At 38.5% G+C, this 20,025-nt stretch overlaps 1 protein-coding gene across 1 annotated transcript; it reads right to left on the bottom strand.

The window, feature by feature from the left end:
- Positions 1-89: 89 nt before the first annotated feature.
- Positions 90-18,340, bottom strand: LOC137073707 (deoxynucleoside triphosphate triphosphohydrolase SAMHD1-like). The gene is made up of 12 exons (XM_067442409.1): positions 18,246-18,340; positions 10,665-10,720; positions 9,670-9,830; positions 9,477-9,592; positions 8,249-8,305; positions 7,640-7,653; positions 7,068-7,206; positions 6,888-7,020; positions 1,550-1,658; positions 1,031-1,122; positions 858-943; positions 90-256 (listed from the first exon to the last, which is right to left on the bottom strand). Exons 1-12 carry the CDS (start codon positions 18,262-18,264, stop codon positions 90-92), a joined length of 1,149 nt encoding a protein of 382 aa, XP_067298510.1. The 5' UTR covers positions 18,265-18,340.
- Between the last annotated feature and the right edge of the window lie 1,685 nt (positions 18,341-20,025).

Below are 20,025 nucleotides of genomic sequence, written 5' to 3'. Positions count from 1 at the left end.
CGCTCGCTGTCAGACATCTGTAGAGCTGCGGGCTGGGCGACACCTAACACGTTCGCTAGGTTTTATAGCCTACGTGTAGAGCCGGTCTCCTACTGTGTTCTCACCTCCAACGGGTAGAAGCACTGAGAGGCCCGGCTCTTGTCGGCTTGCTGCGCCTCGGCGCTTAATTCTCCAGAAGCAAACTCTGTGAGTCCTCCACCGCCCTCGGTGCCGGGCGTGGCGGAGCGTCCGGCATCAGGCCCCTTACCGCTGAATCCTGGAGAACCATGTCGCCATGTCCTCTGTCCCTGCCGGGGCGCCAGTCTACCTACTCGGCTCCTCAGCAAAAAAGATAATTTGATGCAATCACCTGTGTCTCATTTATACCCGCGTGGCGTGGCATGAGCACCTGGTGCAATCATTGCATGCCAATGTGCATTGGCTCATTTAGTTAGACTCGAAGTAGATTGGCTCTTGCAAGCGAGATTCCTATTCGTCGGTACTCCGACGTGGCGTCTCCGTTCCCTTCTTCAGGGAACGAGGGTTACATACGTAACCGAGACGTTTTCTGTCCTTCAGTGATTCTGCTCATTATCATCAGGTGTTCATCACTAAAGCTCAATCATCGCTTGATGTGTTAATTTAACACTGGGGATTTTGCTCTGTGGTTCAGGTGTGTTGGAGTAGGGTTGAAGCTAAACTCTGCAGGACAATAGCCCTCCAGGAGCAGGTTTGGAGACCCATGCTTTAATATCTTTAAAATTCTTGGACATTTATTTTTTACAGTGCAGATACTGTAAGGCACATTCGTAAGTTCTTCCATTGTTACTTTTTTAAAAGCACCTGTTTTCTCAATTGCTACCCATGATTTAACTGACCTGTGAGTTCGGTGTACTTTAGCATGTCATCTATGGCTGTTGACATATTCAGCTTTTGGTCAGCTTTTACAAGCGCATCCTTGAACCTAATGTACAGAAACAAACATACAATAAAATCTGCTGAAATATCAGAAGAATGACAAATAAATATGTATCTTTCACACAAAACATACTTGACATCGATGATGTAGCCGATCTTGTGCTGAAGGACCTGACGATGGAGAGTGTACCGAGTGTGAAACATGCCATAAATGTTTTCTGCCACCTGAGAGAGAAACAAAGATCAACAGACAAGAACACTGAACTATTATATAGTAAAAAATAAATAAATCATTGAATTCCTATTTAATTAATTTAATTTAATAATTCCCATTTTACACTGAATTATTAAAAGGTTTATGAGCATTTCATGTTATATAGAATTATATATCAGTTTCAATGACAATAAGTGAAATTGAATTATTGTGAGATTTTAAATAAAGGTTAATGGATTGAGACTAATCACTGATAAAAGGTGAACTTAGATTTACAATAAAACTGTTTTAGCTTGACTTTTCTTCAGAGGCTGATTTTATGTGAGCTCATTAGCACATACTTTACATGCAATTTTATAACAATGTAAAGTGTAGTTACGTTTCTTAGAAGTGGCTGATTATGTTAAAAGTTGTGTGAAAAGGTGAATGAACAGGTACCTTGTCCCTGAAGCAGATGTGATTCTTCCCATCCACGTTACACACTCGAGCAGATTTCAGCAGACGATCATGGTCAAAACCACTGGGAATGCCAAGATAATGACAGTCTCTGCATGTAAAATAAGAGAGGAATTAACAAATGTGATCACTGCTGGAGCTTCAACACATTCACAATGTTGGCTATATGGATACATTATCTTCATCTGCCCAGGACCTGTTCATGGGATTCTTTTTGTTGCATTGCTGAGATTCACAGATAAATGTAAAGAGTTTCTCAAAATTGAATAAAATCCACAAATAAATATACAATATCACAAATGATAATGAGATATTATATCATGATAATGAGATATTATATCACATATATATGTGAACAAGGCGATTGCCAGTGTTGCCGGAGTCACCAGAGTCATGAGCTGACCAAGGATCCGCACGCCGGGGGGGAATAGTCAGAATATGCTGTTTTAAAATGTATTTTTAATCTTATTGTTTTTGTTGTAGCATGTCTGTTATAATCAATCCCTACTCTAGTAAATTCCCCAGTGTTGGATTAACACCGCTCTGTGTTCATATGGAAACCATCAGCAGGGTGTTAAAGTAACACTGAAGCAGTGTTAGAGTTAATTACATGCTTAAGTGATCAATAATCAAATAATCATCACTCAATTAAAGACACCTGATGTTAACAATTAGAATCACTGAAGGAAAGAGAAACACAAGAACTACAACTGACTTCAGCCACAGCTTTAGATGAAATCAACTGAAGATAAAAGAAGACATTAAATCTCTGAAGATCTCATCAGAGGATTAAACAACTCCACAAACAGCATTACCAGCTTCACACATTACTAACCAGACTGACTTTATGTCTGTCATTTCTGTTTGAATTAAATCAATAGTTTAATTTGAAGTCACCATGAGGGAGAGCAGTGTTTGAATTAATTTGGCTCTTGACCCTTTACTTTTAGCTCTAATTTTCTCTGGCTGCTTTAACTGTGTTTATGAAGCACATTTGTTATGACAAGGTAAGCTGAGAGAAAATGTGATATGATTTTGTTTTATTATTGATGATGATGAAGTTTTCATGCAATGGCTGTAGTCACTGATCTCACTCAGAGTTTAATGCTCTGGTTATAGAGACAATGTGTTAATAATTTTGTATGGTTCAAAATGGTAACTGTGATTATACAGCATGAGATCCAGCAGTGTTGTAGTAATTAAAAATGCAGGATTTTAATCTACAGCACTACTCAGACATACACACAACTCAAGAATTAGCATATGAATCTCCTCGATGGTGACAATAAAAAAAAAAAGATAAAATGATAAACTCTGAACATATGGCAAGCTACTAAAGCATCACAATAAAAACAGCAAAAGTAAAACCAATCAGTACGATTTAAAGAAAATGTGTCTCAATTCAGATGCATAATTTATTCATGCCGCAATGCATGCTGGGACCCATGGGGGAGTTTTGATTGGTGGTACCAGCATGAAATGCAGCATGAAGCTTTTCATTGATTGTCATCATTGTTGAGATTCATACTCTGATTCTTGATGTATGTATTCGTCTAAGCCATGCCATAGATTAAAACCTTTGGTGCATTATTTTGTTGGAAATCCTGCATATTATTAGATTATCACAACAGTTCTTGATTCTGTGCTGTAGAATCACATGACCACTATTATGTATAAGGTTGGGCATCGTTTTGATCTGATTCCGATTCTTACTTTCGATTCCGGTTCTTTTCGATTCTCGATTCCGATTCTTTGAGGGGTGGAGTCAAAACATGTCACATCGATATTCAATGCTATTTTCAATACCACGGGGGAAAAACACTGCATATACTGTCAATTAGATATTTTTTATATAATTTTTTTTCTGTCTTTTGAAAGTCTAGGCAATCAAAAATTTCTTCTGAAGAGATCACTTTATATGATAAAGCTTTTGAGCTTTTTCTCCTATATAAACATTGATCAATTACTATTAAAATTATCTCACAAATATTTGCTAACTCAATGTATTTTTTACAACGGGGGAATTGTGTTGCAATAGCTTACACACAGCACAAGTAAGCTTGATTTCGAATGGTAAATTTAATTAAAAAAGACGACTAAACAGTAATAAAATAAGAACGAATAAACATATTACAAACAATAGCACAAATAAATAAAATAGAATAAAATATATAAATGAAATAGACTGCTTTATTTTTTCAGGTAGGTCTAACATTCAGGTAAGAAACTGAATTAAAAAGTGGCTAATTAAATTTAAAATAACATTGGATAATGTTTTTTGCAAAAAATGAAATAGCATCATATATAAAACCATTAAAGTTACACAAGTTGATCAGTCAAGAGCAGTGTGATCGTTTGCCTTTTTGTAGTTTGACTTGAATAACTGCTGTCCCTTTAAGAACTGCCGCACTCATGGATCCTGAACACTGCTCCTGTTACTTATTCTTCATTTCTTCTTGAATTGTTTAAGACTGTGTTTACATTAATACTCTTCAAAATGTGCACTGAGTGTATTTGACCAATAATAAGCTGGAAAAAGAAGCAAATATTTGCCCTTGTATGTCAGAGGGGGCTTTATTACAGTATGTGTGTGAGCGCTTCAGATGTGAACGCGAAATCTGCGGGGATTCATAGAATTATGTGCAATCTCACGCGAAATTCAGACCAATTACACACACTAACACTAACATGCTGTCGTAAGGAAAAGTCCAGCAGAACGCGTGTTCGCTGTGTTCAAAGGTTAACCGGGCTGACTGAGAATATGCGGCTGCGCGTCAACTCGGTCGGTCGGTCGGTTGTGCCAACCCAGGCTTTTTAAAAGTGAAATAAATCCACACTTCAGAGCGCCGCTTACCGGGCTTCCATGGCTACAAGAACAAGTGGGCGCGCAAGCACCGGAAATCAGGTGGCCATGGTAACCAAAACTTGAGCGTTTGGAACCGATGATCGGAACCGAAAACAAATTTTCTAAACAATTCCAATGGCATTGTTATTTTTTAAACGGTTCCAAGTTAGAACCGGTTCTCGATGCCCAACCCTAATTATGAATAAAACATAAGTTAACACAATAACACTATACCCACAGCATTAGACTCTGAATGAAATTAGCAATTTGGGCCACTGCATGATGAGTATATCATCATCATCATCATCTTCATCATCAAATCAAATTTTCTTTTGTCATTTGTCGCCATAACAAATGTGCTTTATAAACACAGTTAAAGCAGCCAGAGAAAAACTGAAGTTAAAAAGTAAAGGGTCCAAGAGCCCAACTAATGCAAACACTGATCACCATATTGGTGACTTGAAAGGAAACTATTGTGTTCATTAAAAATAAATAAAGTCAGTCTGGTTAGTAATGTGTGAAGCTGGTAATGCTGTTTGTGGAGTTGTTTAATCCTTTGCTGAGATCTTCAGAGATTTAATGTCTTCTTTTATCTTCAGTTGATTTCATCTAAAGCTGTGGCTGAAGTCAGATGTAGTTCTTGTGTTTATCTGTCCTTCAGTGATTCTGCTCATTATCATCAGGTGTTCATCATTAATGCTCAATCATCACTCAGTTAATCACTTAATTACCTAATTAATTTAAACACTGTTTCAGTGTTATTTATAACACTCTGGGTGTGGATTAGGCATGTGCTGATATAAATTTTTCATGTTGCGATTAATTGCTGACGTTTTATCACGATGTACGATATTATCACGATACTGAAATAAGTTGCAAAAAAAAGTGTTGCCATAGCATAACAGCTTTAAGAACTATTTTAGTTTAACTGAATGTTGAAATACAATAATGCACCAAAAATATATACAGCTCTGGAAAAAAAATTAAGAGAAATCAATGTTAAGTGGTCTCTTGATTTTTTTCAGAGCTGTAAAAGTACAATTTTCAAACAGATTAAAGTGCAAAATAATTAGACTATAAAGAACAACAGGTAACAAATTACAATAAGGTCTCATTACTTAATGCATTAACTAAGATTGAGCAATAGCTACATTTGGTACAGAAAGTATAATGTTTTTGGTAATGTTAGTTAGATTTTTATTTTAATGTTATTAAACAGTAACTAAGAAATTAACATTACTTAGAATAATTAATTCTTTATAAGTATTTTTCATTGTCAGTTTGGTAATAATGAATTAACATGTTAACTAATGAAGTCCAAAGTTTTACTGAACAATAACAAAAAATTAGAACAGTTCTAATCATTAGGGTTGTAGTCCAGATTAAAACATAAACATGTTTAAGTTTGAAAATAAATAGCCTATTAAGTCTTTAAGTATTAAGTATTTGGTGCTGTGATGAACATTGAGATTACAAAAAACGAATGGCTGTTTTAAAAACTCCTTCACTAGCGCGGATGCTTTTGTTTGCTGGTTTCCGGGGTAACCGCTGCATTCTGCAGTTCATCAGCGCCCTCTGCTGTCACTGAGCGGCACTTCAGCAGTGCGTCTCCTTCACTCGTTCATGTGCTTCTCATCTACATCTGAGCGCGTCTCCTTCACTCGATCAGTCACGTGCAAACGCACGTTGGGCTTGTTTACATCTGAGCGCGTCCATTTGACACAGAACAGCGGTGTTGAGCATTTATACGGTTGATTGGCAAAGTATTCTTGAGTGCATTATAAAAAAAAAATGTTTAATTGTTAATAAATTATTATTTACGATATTTTAAAGTGCCCACGATAACAATATTGTGCATATTCATTATCGTGATATATCGCATTATCGAAAATTGGCACATGTCTAGTGTGGACTATATAAACTCTGAGCAGTGTTAATTTAACACTGGGAAATTTGCTGTGTATGGTCAGATCATTCAGCTGCCTTTTCAAACTGAAGTGTTTATTCCTGCCTTGTAAACGCATTTAATTTCATAATAATTTTCAAAATGATCTCTCAATCTTCAGAAGAGAAGTGAATCAAACGGACACTGTGATTGGCTGTTTGCCGCATGTCACACTTGTGCATGCACTTCAGAGTTAATCGCTCACTCTGGATTAAACCTGAGTCGACAAAGAAGGTTTATACCGAGCTTTGAGAAACAGCTTAACTTGATGTACCAGGTTGGATTTATCTGGATTTGTCAACTCTAAACCTGCTCTGAAACTCAGAGTTTATTCAGCTAGCTTCATGCAACAGGGCTCTCGACTTTATGTTGTTTTGTATACGTTTATGTAGTCGTCTGTGAGGGGCAGCTGCGTTACTTTCTTTACTTCATTTTGTCATTAACGTTACATTGATCGTTTGGTGGTTTATGCCTTCTTCCCTGAACTTAAACATTGTTATACTGTTCAAACCATTTAAAATGCTACTTACCGTGCCAAGTAGTCCCATTTATCCACATCAATGCCGTTCACTTTATTTGCCACGATCTCATAAAGGAAAGACTTGTCTTCAGACCTGCCCTTCATTGACCACTGCAAGATGGAAAACTCTTTGAACTTGAACACTATATCCCGATAAAAACAAACAACCTTAAAAATGTTTTTACCGGACCATCTTTTTGTCCTTTCAGAATTAATTCCTCAATAAAGAAGATGTCCTCATCTTGATTCAGTCCATAGCGTTCCATCTCATTGTCCAGTCCATTCTCATTTCTCATGCAGTGAAACATGCTAACAGAGGCTTCCTCGTGCTTCAGAAGATGAACATACATGCACATCACAGAATAATTAAAGTTTACACACAAACTACAAAACCTTGCTTAGTAGTTTAATGTCTTTTTTTATTCTGATCTTATCCATAAAAAACTTGAAGGTGGGTGATTGTATTTTGGAGGTTGAACACAGATGTGCTAATACATTTAAGTTTTAGCAAAAAGAACATTTCTACAGTTTATCTGCATTAGCTTTAACGATCTGCTTACAGTTTACTGACGAATATAATTGTCAGTGTGTGAATAAAACAGAACATCTGAAATAGGTTAGTACTACACATGTGTGCTTATTTACTGTATCCACTTACACTCGTACTTCAGTAACATCTAACAGCAGTCAAAGTTTACGCCACTACAGAAAAAAGACCACCAGCATATATTTATATATGTTTAGGAGAGTTATGAGGCTTACCTCCCAAGTGTAATCTGAGAAATGAAAAGATGTATGGTTCAGTGAATGCTTTGTGCATAAAGTTGAATGACACTGTTTACCCAATTAAACTGATTTATTCTAACTGAACTAAATTGAATTATGTGTGCAAATGTTTTCAATTAAATAAGGATAATAAATTACGTTTAGATTGTATTTACATCAAGGTATGGAAAATGACTTTCATCATATAAAACAAAAGCTATTATATCACAGTTAAGTTATTTTACCCAGCTGAAGAAATCATGGTTAAATATACTGACAGTTATGCATCAGTAAAACCATGTTGTTGTTGTTTGTGTTGTTGTTGTTGTTGTTTTTGTTTTTTCCTCAGGTGGGTTGCATTTCGTTATATTCAGTGATCTTAAATAATTAATTTAATGTCAACTAAACCAGTTATTTTAGATGTTACCACACGAAGTGCATTTTCCTAGTTGAATTGACAAAACATTGTTTTCAGTGTACTCTATGTATTTGCCTTGCTTGTGGTTTAACATTAAACGGATATGAAAATTTGACAGCTTTAACAAGTATTAATTATTGCTTGCTCATATGCTGGAATCACTGAAGTGAGGAAACTTGGGCACTCACCAGGTCGGACTTCAGGGATGAACATGCCGTCAAACAAGTGAGAGAACGGACCATGACCTGAAAAGAGAGTAAATTCCCTGGTGTTGAGTTAATACTGCTCAGTGTACACATTAACCGCCTTGAAGTTGGAAACTCTTGCACAGATTATTAATTTTTCTTTTAATAGGTCTATCTATTATAGATAAATAACTTCAAGGCGGTTTATACGCGTGTGTGCTTCGAATCCCGACCATAACTTGCACATTATAGTACTTCAGGCTTCGTGTGCAGAGCCTATGTCAAAATGAAAATTCACTTAAACACAGTTTATGTCTTAAATGGCATTAATAGTTGGGAGAATATATTATGTATATTATTAGATCTGCATTTGGTCTTAAAGGGGCAGTGTCTAATAAACTCTGGTGATTGTGTCATTAATGTGAATCAAACCACAAAAGGCGAAGAGAAAGATAATCGCAGCTTTAAAAAGCATTAATATATTAAATAGTACAGTGACAACTATACAGTGTTATTTTACTTTTGATTACTTTATCAGATGTCTTTTGTAGGCCGTTACCTGAACAGTAAAGACCTTCCTCAGATTAAAGCACTGTATTTCATTTGTATCTTTGTTTTATTGTATATTTATTGTATTTATTTGACCATTTGTTTGTACTTTGTTTCTTTGTTCTTGTTCTTATCTTATTCATATAAAACACAAAAAATAGATGTTGTATATTAGTTTTGATCAAACATTGCTAATTATTTTGCTATAGATATTTAAAAAAAAAAAAAAGCAATGTTTTATGTTCTTAATTTTTCAGTTTATTATAAAAAAAATTGAACAAAAAAGAACCGAATACCGTTAAAGTACCGGACCGATAAGCAGTATCGGTAAGAGTAGTATAAAAATAAATAACAAACTTATATCACACAAATGAAAGAATGAACTGAAAAGACAAAGGAACTTTTTAGCCATTCCATTCAGGGTGTCCAGGGAAATAAGTTTCCTTTAAATGTTCACAAATATTATATATTATCTACATGCAATTTATATATATATATATATATATATATATATATATATATATATATATATATATATATATATATATATATATATATATATATATATATATATATATATAAATTTTTCTATTTAAAACAACATAAAGAAATAGCAACAAAATATACATGCCATGCCAAGTCTTTTCGTGTAAATAGACACATCAAATGTTATTGTCCTCACCCATGTCATGACACAGAGCAGCGATCTGAACACACAGGAAATCTTGTTTGGTAATGTTGAGCTCTGGCTGATTCTCATGAAGACATTTGAGAAGACATCCTGCTAAATACGCCACACTAACACACAAAGAACAACAGTTTACTTCAAGGAGAATCAATGCAAATGTTCAGCCTTGAATAAGAGGAAATATTACCCAAGTGAGTGTTCGAAGCGAGTGTGAGTGGCTCCAGGGAACACCAGATATTTAGTTCCCAGTTGTTTGATGTGTCTGAGTCTCTGAAACTGAGGCGTGTCGATGATCTTCACCAGCAGCGGATGCAGCTCAATGTGTCCATGAATGGGGTCGTTGAAGATCTACAGGATAGAAAACGTTTAGAAGCAGAGAGAAAAACCTATAATCTGTTACTTCACAAAAAATAACAACAAAGCTAAGTATGACAGTTATTATGGGCTTGAGTGAAGTTTTTCATGAGTTTATTTTAATTATTAGTCATTAAAGTCAGTCAAGTTTACATTATTTAGTCAACTGATTTTCACTTATATATATATATATATATATATATATATAGATATATAGATAGATAGACAGACAGACAGACAGACAGACAGACAGACAGACAGACAGACAGACAGACAGACAGATAGATAGATAGATAGATAGATAGATAGATAGATAGATAGATAGATAGATAGATAGATAGATAGATAGATAGATAGATAGATAGATAGATAGACAGATAGATATAATAAACATGCTTAATGAAACCATTTTAAAGAAAAATAAAAAAAGGATGCGTTTTTATAGCATTTCGAGCAAGGCAGGCACCATCTTGCAATACCTAAGATGGTGCCTGCCTTGCTCCAAAAGCTATAAAACGCATCCTTTTTTTCTTTTTCTTTAAAATGGTTTCATTAAGCATGTGACAGCATGGGGGTAGTTTGCTCCGTTGGCCAGTGAAGTAATAAGCTTGTGTTAAAAATGAAAGATAGTTCTGGTAGGCAAATATGTGCATGTGTGATTGATTCAGAAGTCCAAACAATTAAACAGGTTCTCAAAAATGGCAGCCCTGCAGTTAAGCATCACATATTCATATTCCTATTCATATTACTGTAATGGTATGATTTCTGTTTGATACAGGTAACCTTTTCTTTGAAACTTTCATCTTTCTTTTCTCATGCTTTACTTGCCTTCATGATGTCCTTTGGAAAGTTCAGGGTGCATTTCTCATCCTCAGCGATACTCTCTGTGGAGAGACATATTTATCTGTTAGATATACATTAGAAATATTTTGTTTCAGCTTTAAAAAAGCTGTAGCCAATATGATAAGCAATAGTGAGGGTTCACAAGTGAATCGTTTTTAATAAATCTTAAAATGACTGAGAAAGGTTTCCATACGTTAACCATTATATTGGGCAGGATTTGAATGCAATTACATTTCCTTAAGTTCACTCTAAAAAATGCTGGGTTAAAAACAACCTAAGATGGGTTGAAAATGGACAAACCCAGTGTTACGACCCGTGTCTTGCACTTGTATTGCTGTGGCGTTTTCTTTTTCCCCTCTCCTGCTCTCTATCCTTGCTCTGATAGGTTTACCAGTGATTGGCTGGATGATCGCTATTGGTCTATTAGGCGTGGATGATAAAAGGATGCCATCCGCATTTGACGGGGAGCTCATTGTTGGTTCGGCCGCGAACGGGTTGAGAGCTCCTGGATCCCTCCTCCGGCCGATGATCAATGTTTAACTGTTTTGTTTGATGCTTGGGCATGTAAACAAGACCTTCACCAGAGCGTAGGGGTGTCCTGCTATTTATTTTGAAACTTGTTTGGGTTCTGTTTATGTTAGGAAGTTTTGCTTCCATTAGGTTATTTAATGTATCTGTTTCTGTTTAGGTTTGTTTGTTATTTTGGCCTTTGGACACCCTGGCGAGATGCTCGCCCTCTTATGTATGATTACTTAATAAATTTATATTTACTTATAGTTGTTGAATATGTTTGATTATCAACCGGAGTGATTCGGTGCTGGGATTCCAAACCACAACCCATTTTCTTCTTATTATGCCCGGTTAGCGTATTTGTTTCCTTCCCCTAGATCGCAGGGCGTAATACCCAGCAATTGTGTTGTTTTAAGCAAACATTTAACCCAACCGCTGGGTTAAAAACAACCCAATCGCTTTTTGTATTGTGTTAAGTCTAAATCTTGGAATAATTATTAAAATGTTTCAGGGAGGTTATTTAATGCTGCATAACCAACACTTAAAAAAAAATATATATATATATATTTCCATATAGCCTATTTATGTTCAATATATCAAATGGTTTAAATATACGGAAAAATATATGAAAATATGTTTTCTAATATTGAAAAAATGTGACAATAAATATATGAAAAGTGGCAAATTCTAACATATTATATGTGATAAGTATGTGAGTGTCAGTGTATGTGTCCGTGTATCTTTTGGTGATTTTCCTTTAACAAAACAAAAAAACGAGATTTCAGCTGGATTTTTAGTTTTTCGTTCCGAGGTTGAAAAATGAATAAGCGGCTTGAATATTCGATTTCTACACATGGGCGAGAATTAAACGTCCCTTTCTGGTGATTGGTGATCAGTTCTTCCTCAGTTCCGTGCAGCTAAATAAAAGTCCTGCTCAGCTACAGTACAGATTCTTAACGCATTTATTGCAACTACATTTAAGTTTTTATTCCTCAAACAACCAGACTAAACAATGGCTCGACACAACCTGCCCCGGGGCAGAGACTACACTGTACAAAAAAACAAATGTATTTCCCTATCTCGAGGGAACTTCAAACTGCGTCGAAACGCTAGGGGAGGCCTCTGCGTACCATGTCATGAAGCACTTGTGTAATCAGTCCAATAGCGGGACGATACGTCACGGGCGGGTGACGTCATCGACCAGGAAGCTATAAAGCATGCCCGGACCAAACAGTCACTAGCTTCTGTGCCTTCACAAAGCGCTCTGTGTGATATTGTATGTCCATTTATTGTGTGTGTGTCAGAAAAAGAGAAAAAAGAATGTCTAGTCAGTTCAGGCGATGTTTTACTCCCTGCCCTAGTTACATCACGGGTGGGGATACACACGACCTGTGTGTAATGTGTTTGGGGCTTGAGCATGCCAAGTCAGCTCTCGAGGGGGTTGGCTGTGAGCATTGCGAGAGTCTCCCAATGCGAACACTGAGATCACGCCGGGCACTCTTCGAGGAGAGTGCTTTGGCTCGCGGTCCTCAGGGCTCGGGTCCCGCTGTTGCCGAGGCGCAGCGAAGGCTTGCGTCCTGGGGATTGCAGTTAGATCTAGTGGCGGGGTTAGAGACAGGTGATCCCCTATCTCTGCCCTTACCCGCTGGATATCAAGCCTCAGCTCGTGAGTTGGAAGCACGCTCTGCGGTTTCTTCCGCTCGCGCTGAGGCACAAGATCAGCTGCAGCACTCCAGTTCCGAGGAACTGTATGTTGTAAGCATAAATGAAACTGACAAACTACTTCCACCATTATACACACACGCACAGGAGTAGCTAATGGAGGTTGTCACTCGCTCCGTTGCCAGATTAAGTTTAGACAGATTAAGTTTAGACTTTAGAGCGGTATGAGTCACAAAAGCATACAAGCAGGCTAGATGAAAGATTTCTGCCCTCATACACTCAACCTCCTAGGCGGGCTTGCCATTTTTCCCGGACCTCCACACCGAGGTGTGGAGGTCCTGGGCTAGACCAGCATTAGCCAGAGTCTTTAACCCGTCCACATCTGGACGGGTTAAAGACAAATCTGCCGCCCGCCTAATTTCGGCGATCGTTTCTCTCCCCACTTCTTCGGTCTCTTCATTTATATTCAAATATAAGCGGGTTGAAGGCTCATGGTTATGCGGCGATCCCACGGGTGGAAGAGACGCTCGCGAGCTATCTCTCCCCCAAGTCAGCATCGTCGCTGCAAGCCCCGCAGCTGCCCACCAAGCCCGTGAGAACAACATCAGCGCTGGTGGGCAGGGCGTACTCGGCAGCAGGGCAGGCGGCCGCCTGTCTACATACGGTGGCCGTCTTGCCGGCTTCTCAAGCCGATTTATTGGGGGATATAAATGAAGAGACCGAAGAAGTGGGGAGAGAAACGATCGCCGAAATTAGGCGGGCGCCAGATTTGTCTCTTCGTGCCCCCAGGGAGACGGCCAGATCCATAGGCCGCTCTATGGCAGCCCTGGTGGCCACGGAGAGACATCTGTGGTTAAATCTGTCAGATATAAAAGAACGTGATAAAAAGTGTCTTATGGATTCGCCCGTCTCGCCTACTGGCCTCTTTGGTGACGCTGTAACAACGGTCGTCGACCGTTACCAGGAGGCCAGGAAGCAGGCGGCGGCATTTCAAAAGTTTCTCCCCCGCAAATCATATCGGCAGCCAAGTACGTCCTCCTCCGCAGCGCATCGAGCGCAACAGAAACAGAGCGTGGCCGCTCGGGCCCCCCCGCAGAGAGAACGGGGGTCCGGGCGACGCGCTCAGCCGGGACCTTCCCGCGGTAGGACGGATCTGAGGACCGTCCTTATCGCTAGAAAGGCCTCGGCTAAGAAGTCCTGACGCCAAGAGTGCAGGGCTTCCGATGGCAGTCCCCTCCGGGAAAGTGCGGCTCGCAGAGGCGCCTGCTCTTTCCCGGTGCCATTGGGGGGCTTCACCCTCATAGGTGAAGGATGTCCGGCCGACTCATAAGCGAGCGAAATAGCCTCGACTATCCACTTGCTAAGCGTCTGCTTTGAAGCCGGTTTTCCCTTGCTTGGGGACCCAAAACGCACAAACAACTGTTCTGACTTTCGCCAAAGGGCATCTCTGTGGACATATGAATCTAGGGCCCTGACCGGACATAGCAGATTTAGCTTCTCTTGGTCTTGACTAGTGAACGGAGGCGGACAGAAAGCCTGCAGCATTACACCAGGGCTGCCATAGAGCGGCCTATGGATCTGGCCGTCTACCCTGGGGGCACGAAGAGACAAATCTGCCGCCCGCCTAATTTCGGCGATCGTTTCTCTCCCCACTTCTTCGGTCTCTTCATTTATATCACTCAAGTAGTGATCAGTGTGTATTTCATAAGCGTGTCAGCGATGTCGCGGTAGCGTCAGCGGGACCGTTCAGCCCTGGTGTTCAGCCGACTCTTCGGAAGACCGACGAGTGTAAAGACATCTTCTTTCGACTCTACCTACGATCGACGCCACCGTAGAACGAACACAGAGAACGCACTTAAGTATTTAATTTCTCCGTCCTCTTTCTCCTTCTCACTAATCTCACAATGTGCTTTCAACACATACCCACTTTCTCTAACCCACGCTCCACTATCAGATGGCAGCGCAACACTGCTAATCTGCGTCCCATTCCTTCCTCTTCTAATATTCCTCCCTCCTTTTCTCTGGGTCTATGGAATTGTCAGTCAGCTGTAAACAAAGCTGACTTCATTCCAGCCTTTGCCACTCATTCCAATCTGAATATCTTGGCCTTGACTGAGACCTGGATCCGTCCAGAAGACTCAGCAACTCCTGCTGCTCTCTCTAACAATTTCTCTTTCTCACACACCCCCCGACACACTGGTAGAGGTGGAGGCACAGGTTTTCTTGTCAACTAGATGTGCTGCTATTCTCATTCCCTGAGGATGGCAGCCCACTTGTAATCCTTGGTGATTTCAACATCCACCTGGACAAAGCGTAAGCTACAGATTTTCACTCCCTTCTATCCTCATTCGATCTCAAACTCCTTACTACCTCATACACACACAAATCTGGCAACCAACTTGACCTCGTCTACATACATAACTACACTACAGAAAACACTTTGGTCAAACCCTTACACTTCTCTGATCATTACTTCATCACATTTAATCTACATCTTACAACTCATACACTTCCACTTCCTCTACCAGTTTGTTTCAGACGAAACCTGCGTTCTCTTTCTCCATCTCACCTCTCCTCCGTTGTGTCATCCTCTCTTCCGTCACCCACACAATTCTCCTCTATTAATGTCAACACTGCAACAGACACTTTATGTTCCACTTTAACCTCTTGTCTAGATAGTATCTGCCCTCTGTCTTCTAGGCCAGCTCGCGCTACTCCCTCTAATCCTTGGTTATCTGATGTTCTTCGTGAACACCGGACCAAACTTAGGGCAGCAGAGAGAAAATGGCGCAAATCAAACGACCCATCTGACCTGAGTAAGTATCAGTCTCTGCTCATTTCTTTCTCACATCCTTCTCTATGGACGTCCATACAGCTAAATCCTCATATTTCATATTTTGAAAGAGTTGTGTTCAACCAGGTCTCATCTTTCCTCTCACAGTCTAATCAACTGGACGTAAACCAGTCAGGCTTCAAAAAGGGCCACTCAACTGAGACGGCATTATTGTCAGTTACTGAAGCCCTGCGGCTGGCTAAAGCTGCATCCAAATCATCAGTCCTCATCCTCCTTGATCTATCTGCTGCCTTTGACACTGTGAATCATCAGATTCTTCTGTCCACCCTCTCATCACTGGGCATCACAGGGACTCCACTCCACTGGTTTGAGTCCTATCTCACAGGTAGGTCTTTTAAGGTTGCCTGGAGAGGAGAGGTATCCAGAACACATCAACTGACCACGGGGGTCCTCAGGGCTCAGTGCTTGGACTCTTCTCCATTTACACTATATCATTGGGACCCATCATTCAGGCACATGGCCTCTCATATCATTGCTATGCTGATGACACACAGCTCTACCTCTCCTTTCAACCAGATGATCCCACAGTAGCTGCACGAATTTCAAGCTGTCTGGCGGACATTTCAGCATGGATGAAAAAAACACCGAAAATCACCTTGTTTTCCCTGCTAATCCCACCATACAACCCGATTTTACCATCCAGCTAGGTTCATCTTTGATTACTCCTTCAGGGTCGGTCAGAAATCTTGGAGTAATCTTTGATGACCAGCTGTCCTTCAAAGACCACATCTCAAAGACAGCTCGGTCATGCAGGGTTGATTTGCACAACATCAGGAAAATCAGACCGTTCCTTACGGAGCATGCAACACAGCTTCTTGTCCAAGCCCTGGTCATTTCTAGACTTGACTATTGCAATGCGCTTCTAGCTGGACTTCCATCTTGTGCAATCAAACCGCTGCAAATGATCCAGAACGCTGCGGCACGTCTTGTATTCAATGAGCCCAAAATGGCTCATATCACACCTCTATTCATCTCTCTGCATTGGCTCCCACTCACTGCCCGGATCAAATTCAATGCTCTGACTCTTGCATATAGACCTTCCACAAGCTCAGCACCCGCATACTTCGACTCACTCCTACGAGTCTACACCCCCACCAGAAGGCTTGTGGTACCATCACAGAGAGGCATGAAATCACTCTCCAGACCTTTTTCTTTCATTGTTCCTGGTCGGTGGAACGATCTTCTGTTCTCCATACGCACGACAGAATCCCCCCATACGGAAATGTAATATATGTACATATACGTCCCTATATCCGAGTAGTGATGTCATATATGTTTCATATAAGGCAATACATTATTAGCACATACATTCTCACGATATATGAAGATATAGGTTTATCCCATGTATGAAATACCCATAGAAGAATTATTATATATACATATATTAAAATCATTTATATGATGACTTTTTATATGGTACTGTATGTTAATGCCATATATGTAAACAATATATATTGAATTTATATATGCAAGTTTATTTAAACATAATAGGATTTATTACTCTAAATGAGCATATTAGTATATTTCATATATGAGACCTATATGTTAAAATATGTATTATACATACATAAACATATAGAATGTAAGGGATACATTTATATGTCAATATATGGAATTGTTCCATTTTCTAATATGTTTCATATATCTTTTTACTTTATATATCACATATATCGCATATATTGATATTTCATATATACACATATATTACATTTCCGTATGGGACTCGCTTCATTCAAAAGACAGGTAAAAACTCATCTCTTCTATGAGCACTTAATCTTACATAAAAAAATGCCTCTTTCCTCCTCTATTTCTCCTTTCTTCTTCCCTTTTCTGTTTTTTGCTACTCTGAGCAGTATACAAATCTTGGTATTTGGGGCACTTTTTGCGTTTCTTTGCCTCTTCTTGACGGATCGCTTCCTGTTCTCCTGAGTTGTAAGTTGTTGTAAATTGTAAGTTTACTTTGGATAAAAGCGTCTGCTAAATGTATAAAAGTAAAATGTAAATGTAAAATGTAAATAAATGGGCAAATGCAAGCAGGACATTTACGCACATAATGTGCATTCTCTCTGCACTCTCCTGTGTGTCCAGCATTAAGCATGTCACCGTTATTGAGATTCATATAATGATTCTTGATGTTTGTGTGCACCAAACAAAAAAAAACAAAAATAATACCCCAAAATGTATTTAAAAATCCAGATTTAGTATGACTGATATGTGGCAAAGGTTTATTTAATGTGAAAATCTATTAACAACACATAACCAGTTTTTGTTAGAGATCAGTTGCAATGAATGCGTTGCTGTTTGGTTGGTTGCTTATTTATTTATTTATTTATTTATTTATTTATTTATTTATTTATTTATTTATTTATTTATTTATTTATTTAGTGGAGGTATGGCACAGTAATTTAACTGTCTTCAAATTAGGTTATACAGACTGATTACATTCTTATTTTTTACTAAAATTTTATATGTTGCCTAAAAATGTTTTTAATACAAATAAAATAAAAAATACAAGATTAAATTTCAAGTGAAAACATTACCTTCATTTTTCTTGTTCATCCTTTATCTTCAGAAATGTTCACTTCTCAATGATCTGTTCGATGTCTTTCTTGTGTCGTTTCAAATGACGATGATGGCAGTGTCCATCTGTTGAAGATTTTATAGATCCAGAGACTCAACCCACTAGATGATGTATCAGGAAGCTTCTCATGAGTAAAAGGTGAGGGTGTGTCAAAGACTGACAAGTTTGATCACCTGCTTTAGATGCTTGAGTAAAGAGCAAGAAGAACCCATCTTTGACATGTTGGGCAATGGTATATGTCCAGCAGATAACTATAACAGATATGGGAATAAACAGAGATATTTTTATTTGTATTGTATTATTTTATTTATTTATGTATTTGCAGAATTAACAGGAGCACTAGCAAAGAGAAGCTCACTTTTGCTTTCAATGGAACATTATGCATGGTTCCTCCTCATAAACTATTCTTCGTGACCACAATGTGAATTCATAATGTTGTGATCAGAATATTTCCCAGCATTTCTGTTTGGCATTGTTTGTGATTTGAATAGTTCCACATGGGATGTGGCACTGTGTGTCTCAATCAGCAGCCCAGGTCAGTAGTAATGGCACTGCTATCAACTAAATCTCAAATTTGGACCCCAAAAAAATCCCACAATGCATCACAAAAACATGGCGCATCAATGCTTATATATCCCCCTACCGGAAACCATGTAAGGCTGTAGCAAACTTGTGCAGTACAAATATATATTTAATATGTAGCAACTCAATAAATACACACAGACACACACAGCAATCATTTCACTCACAGATTTAATTACATTTGTCACTGGCAAACCATTAGTGTATACGTGACCACTCTCCCTTGGTTTTTTTATTTATTTATTTTTTAAACATTAAAGATCTGTGTATCTCTGTTTGATGGGCTGAGTTGAATAAGTCATTTCCGCATACAGTGTAGGTGAGATGAAAATAAAATGAACAAAAAACAATAGAATAATCAAACTTTTATTAACAGTTACATAACAAAACCTAAATTATTTTTAACAATAAATATAAATAATAATACCAAATGATACTATTCTTCAAGCTTTATGTTCCATCAAATAAAGTAGTTTTTAACAGTTGTGCAAAAAAAGATCCACAATTATCTGAATAACTGCAAAAAAAAACCTTAGGAAACAATTTTGTGGTGTTAAGCTCATTTTAATGTAATTGCTACTATACACAGAAAATTGGACTGCTGTTTTTTTAAGCAAACATGGTAGGTTTCTCTTGAAGAACAAAAGTTGCTCAGCTTTTTGACAGGAAAGACTTTAAGTCTCTCGCTGTCTGTGCTGGTGCTTGGGTCAGATAAATACCTGCGTGCAATCTGCCAAGCAATGGAAAGCGGCCTTTGTTCATGCACCAGTAGTCAAGGGGATTGTCGCTTCTGCCAATGGGTAGTTCAGCTAGATACGTCTCTAATTTGTTGTGTGGCTGCGCTTGTTACACTGCACTATTAGGCCAAGACATTTGGAGCTCAGATGTTAGCCCAACTATCATACTTAGCTTAACAGCGCAGTGTTCAATTGGATGTCATGATTTCAGGTGCTGTATCAAACCTCTTGTCAAAAATGTATTTGGCACCGTACCCCCTCTTGAGACTTCATAACAAATGTTACATATTTCAACTTTGGTGTCCTCATCTAAAACTTTAAAATACTTCCATACCACTTAATCTTTGATAGGCAGATGCGTGATAACAGCTCTACATGAGTGAAACCTCAGCACTTGCGCACGGATTATATTCATTTTCG

Source organism: Pseudorasbora parva, chromosome 4 (assembly GCF_024679245.1).
Source record: "Pseudorasbora parva isolate DD20220531a chromosome 4, ASM2467924v1, whole genome shotgun sequence".
NCBI lineage: Eukaryota > Metazoa > Chordata > Actinopteri > Cypriniformes > Gobionidae > Pseudorasbora > Pseudorasbora parva.
This window is presented reverse-complemented; position numbering and strand designations above follow the sequence as displayed.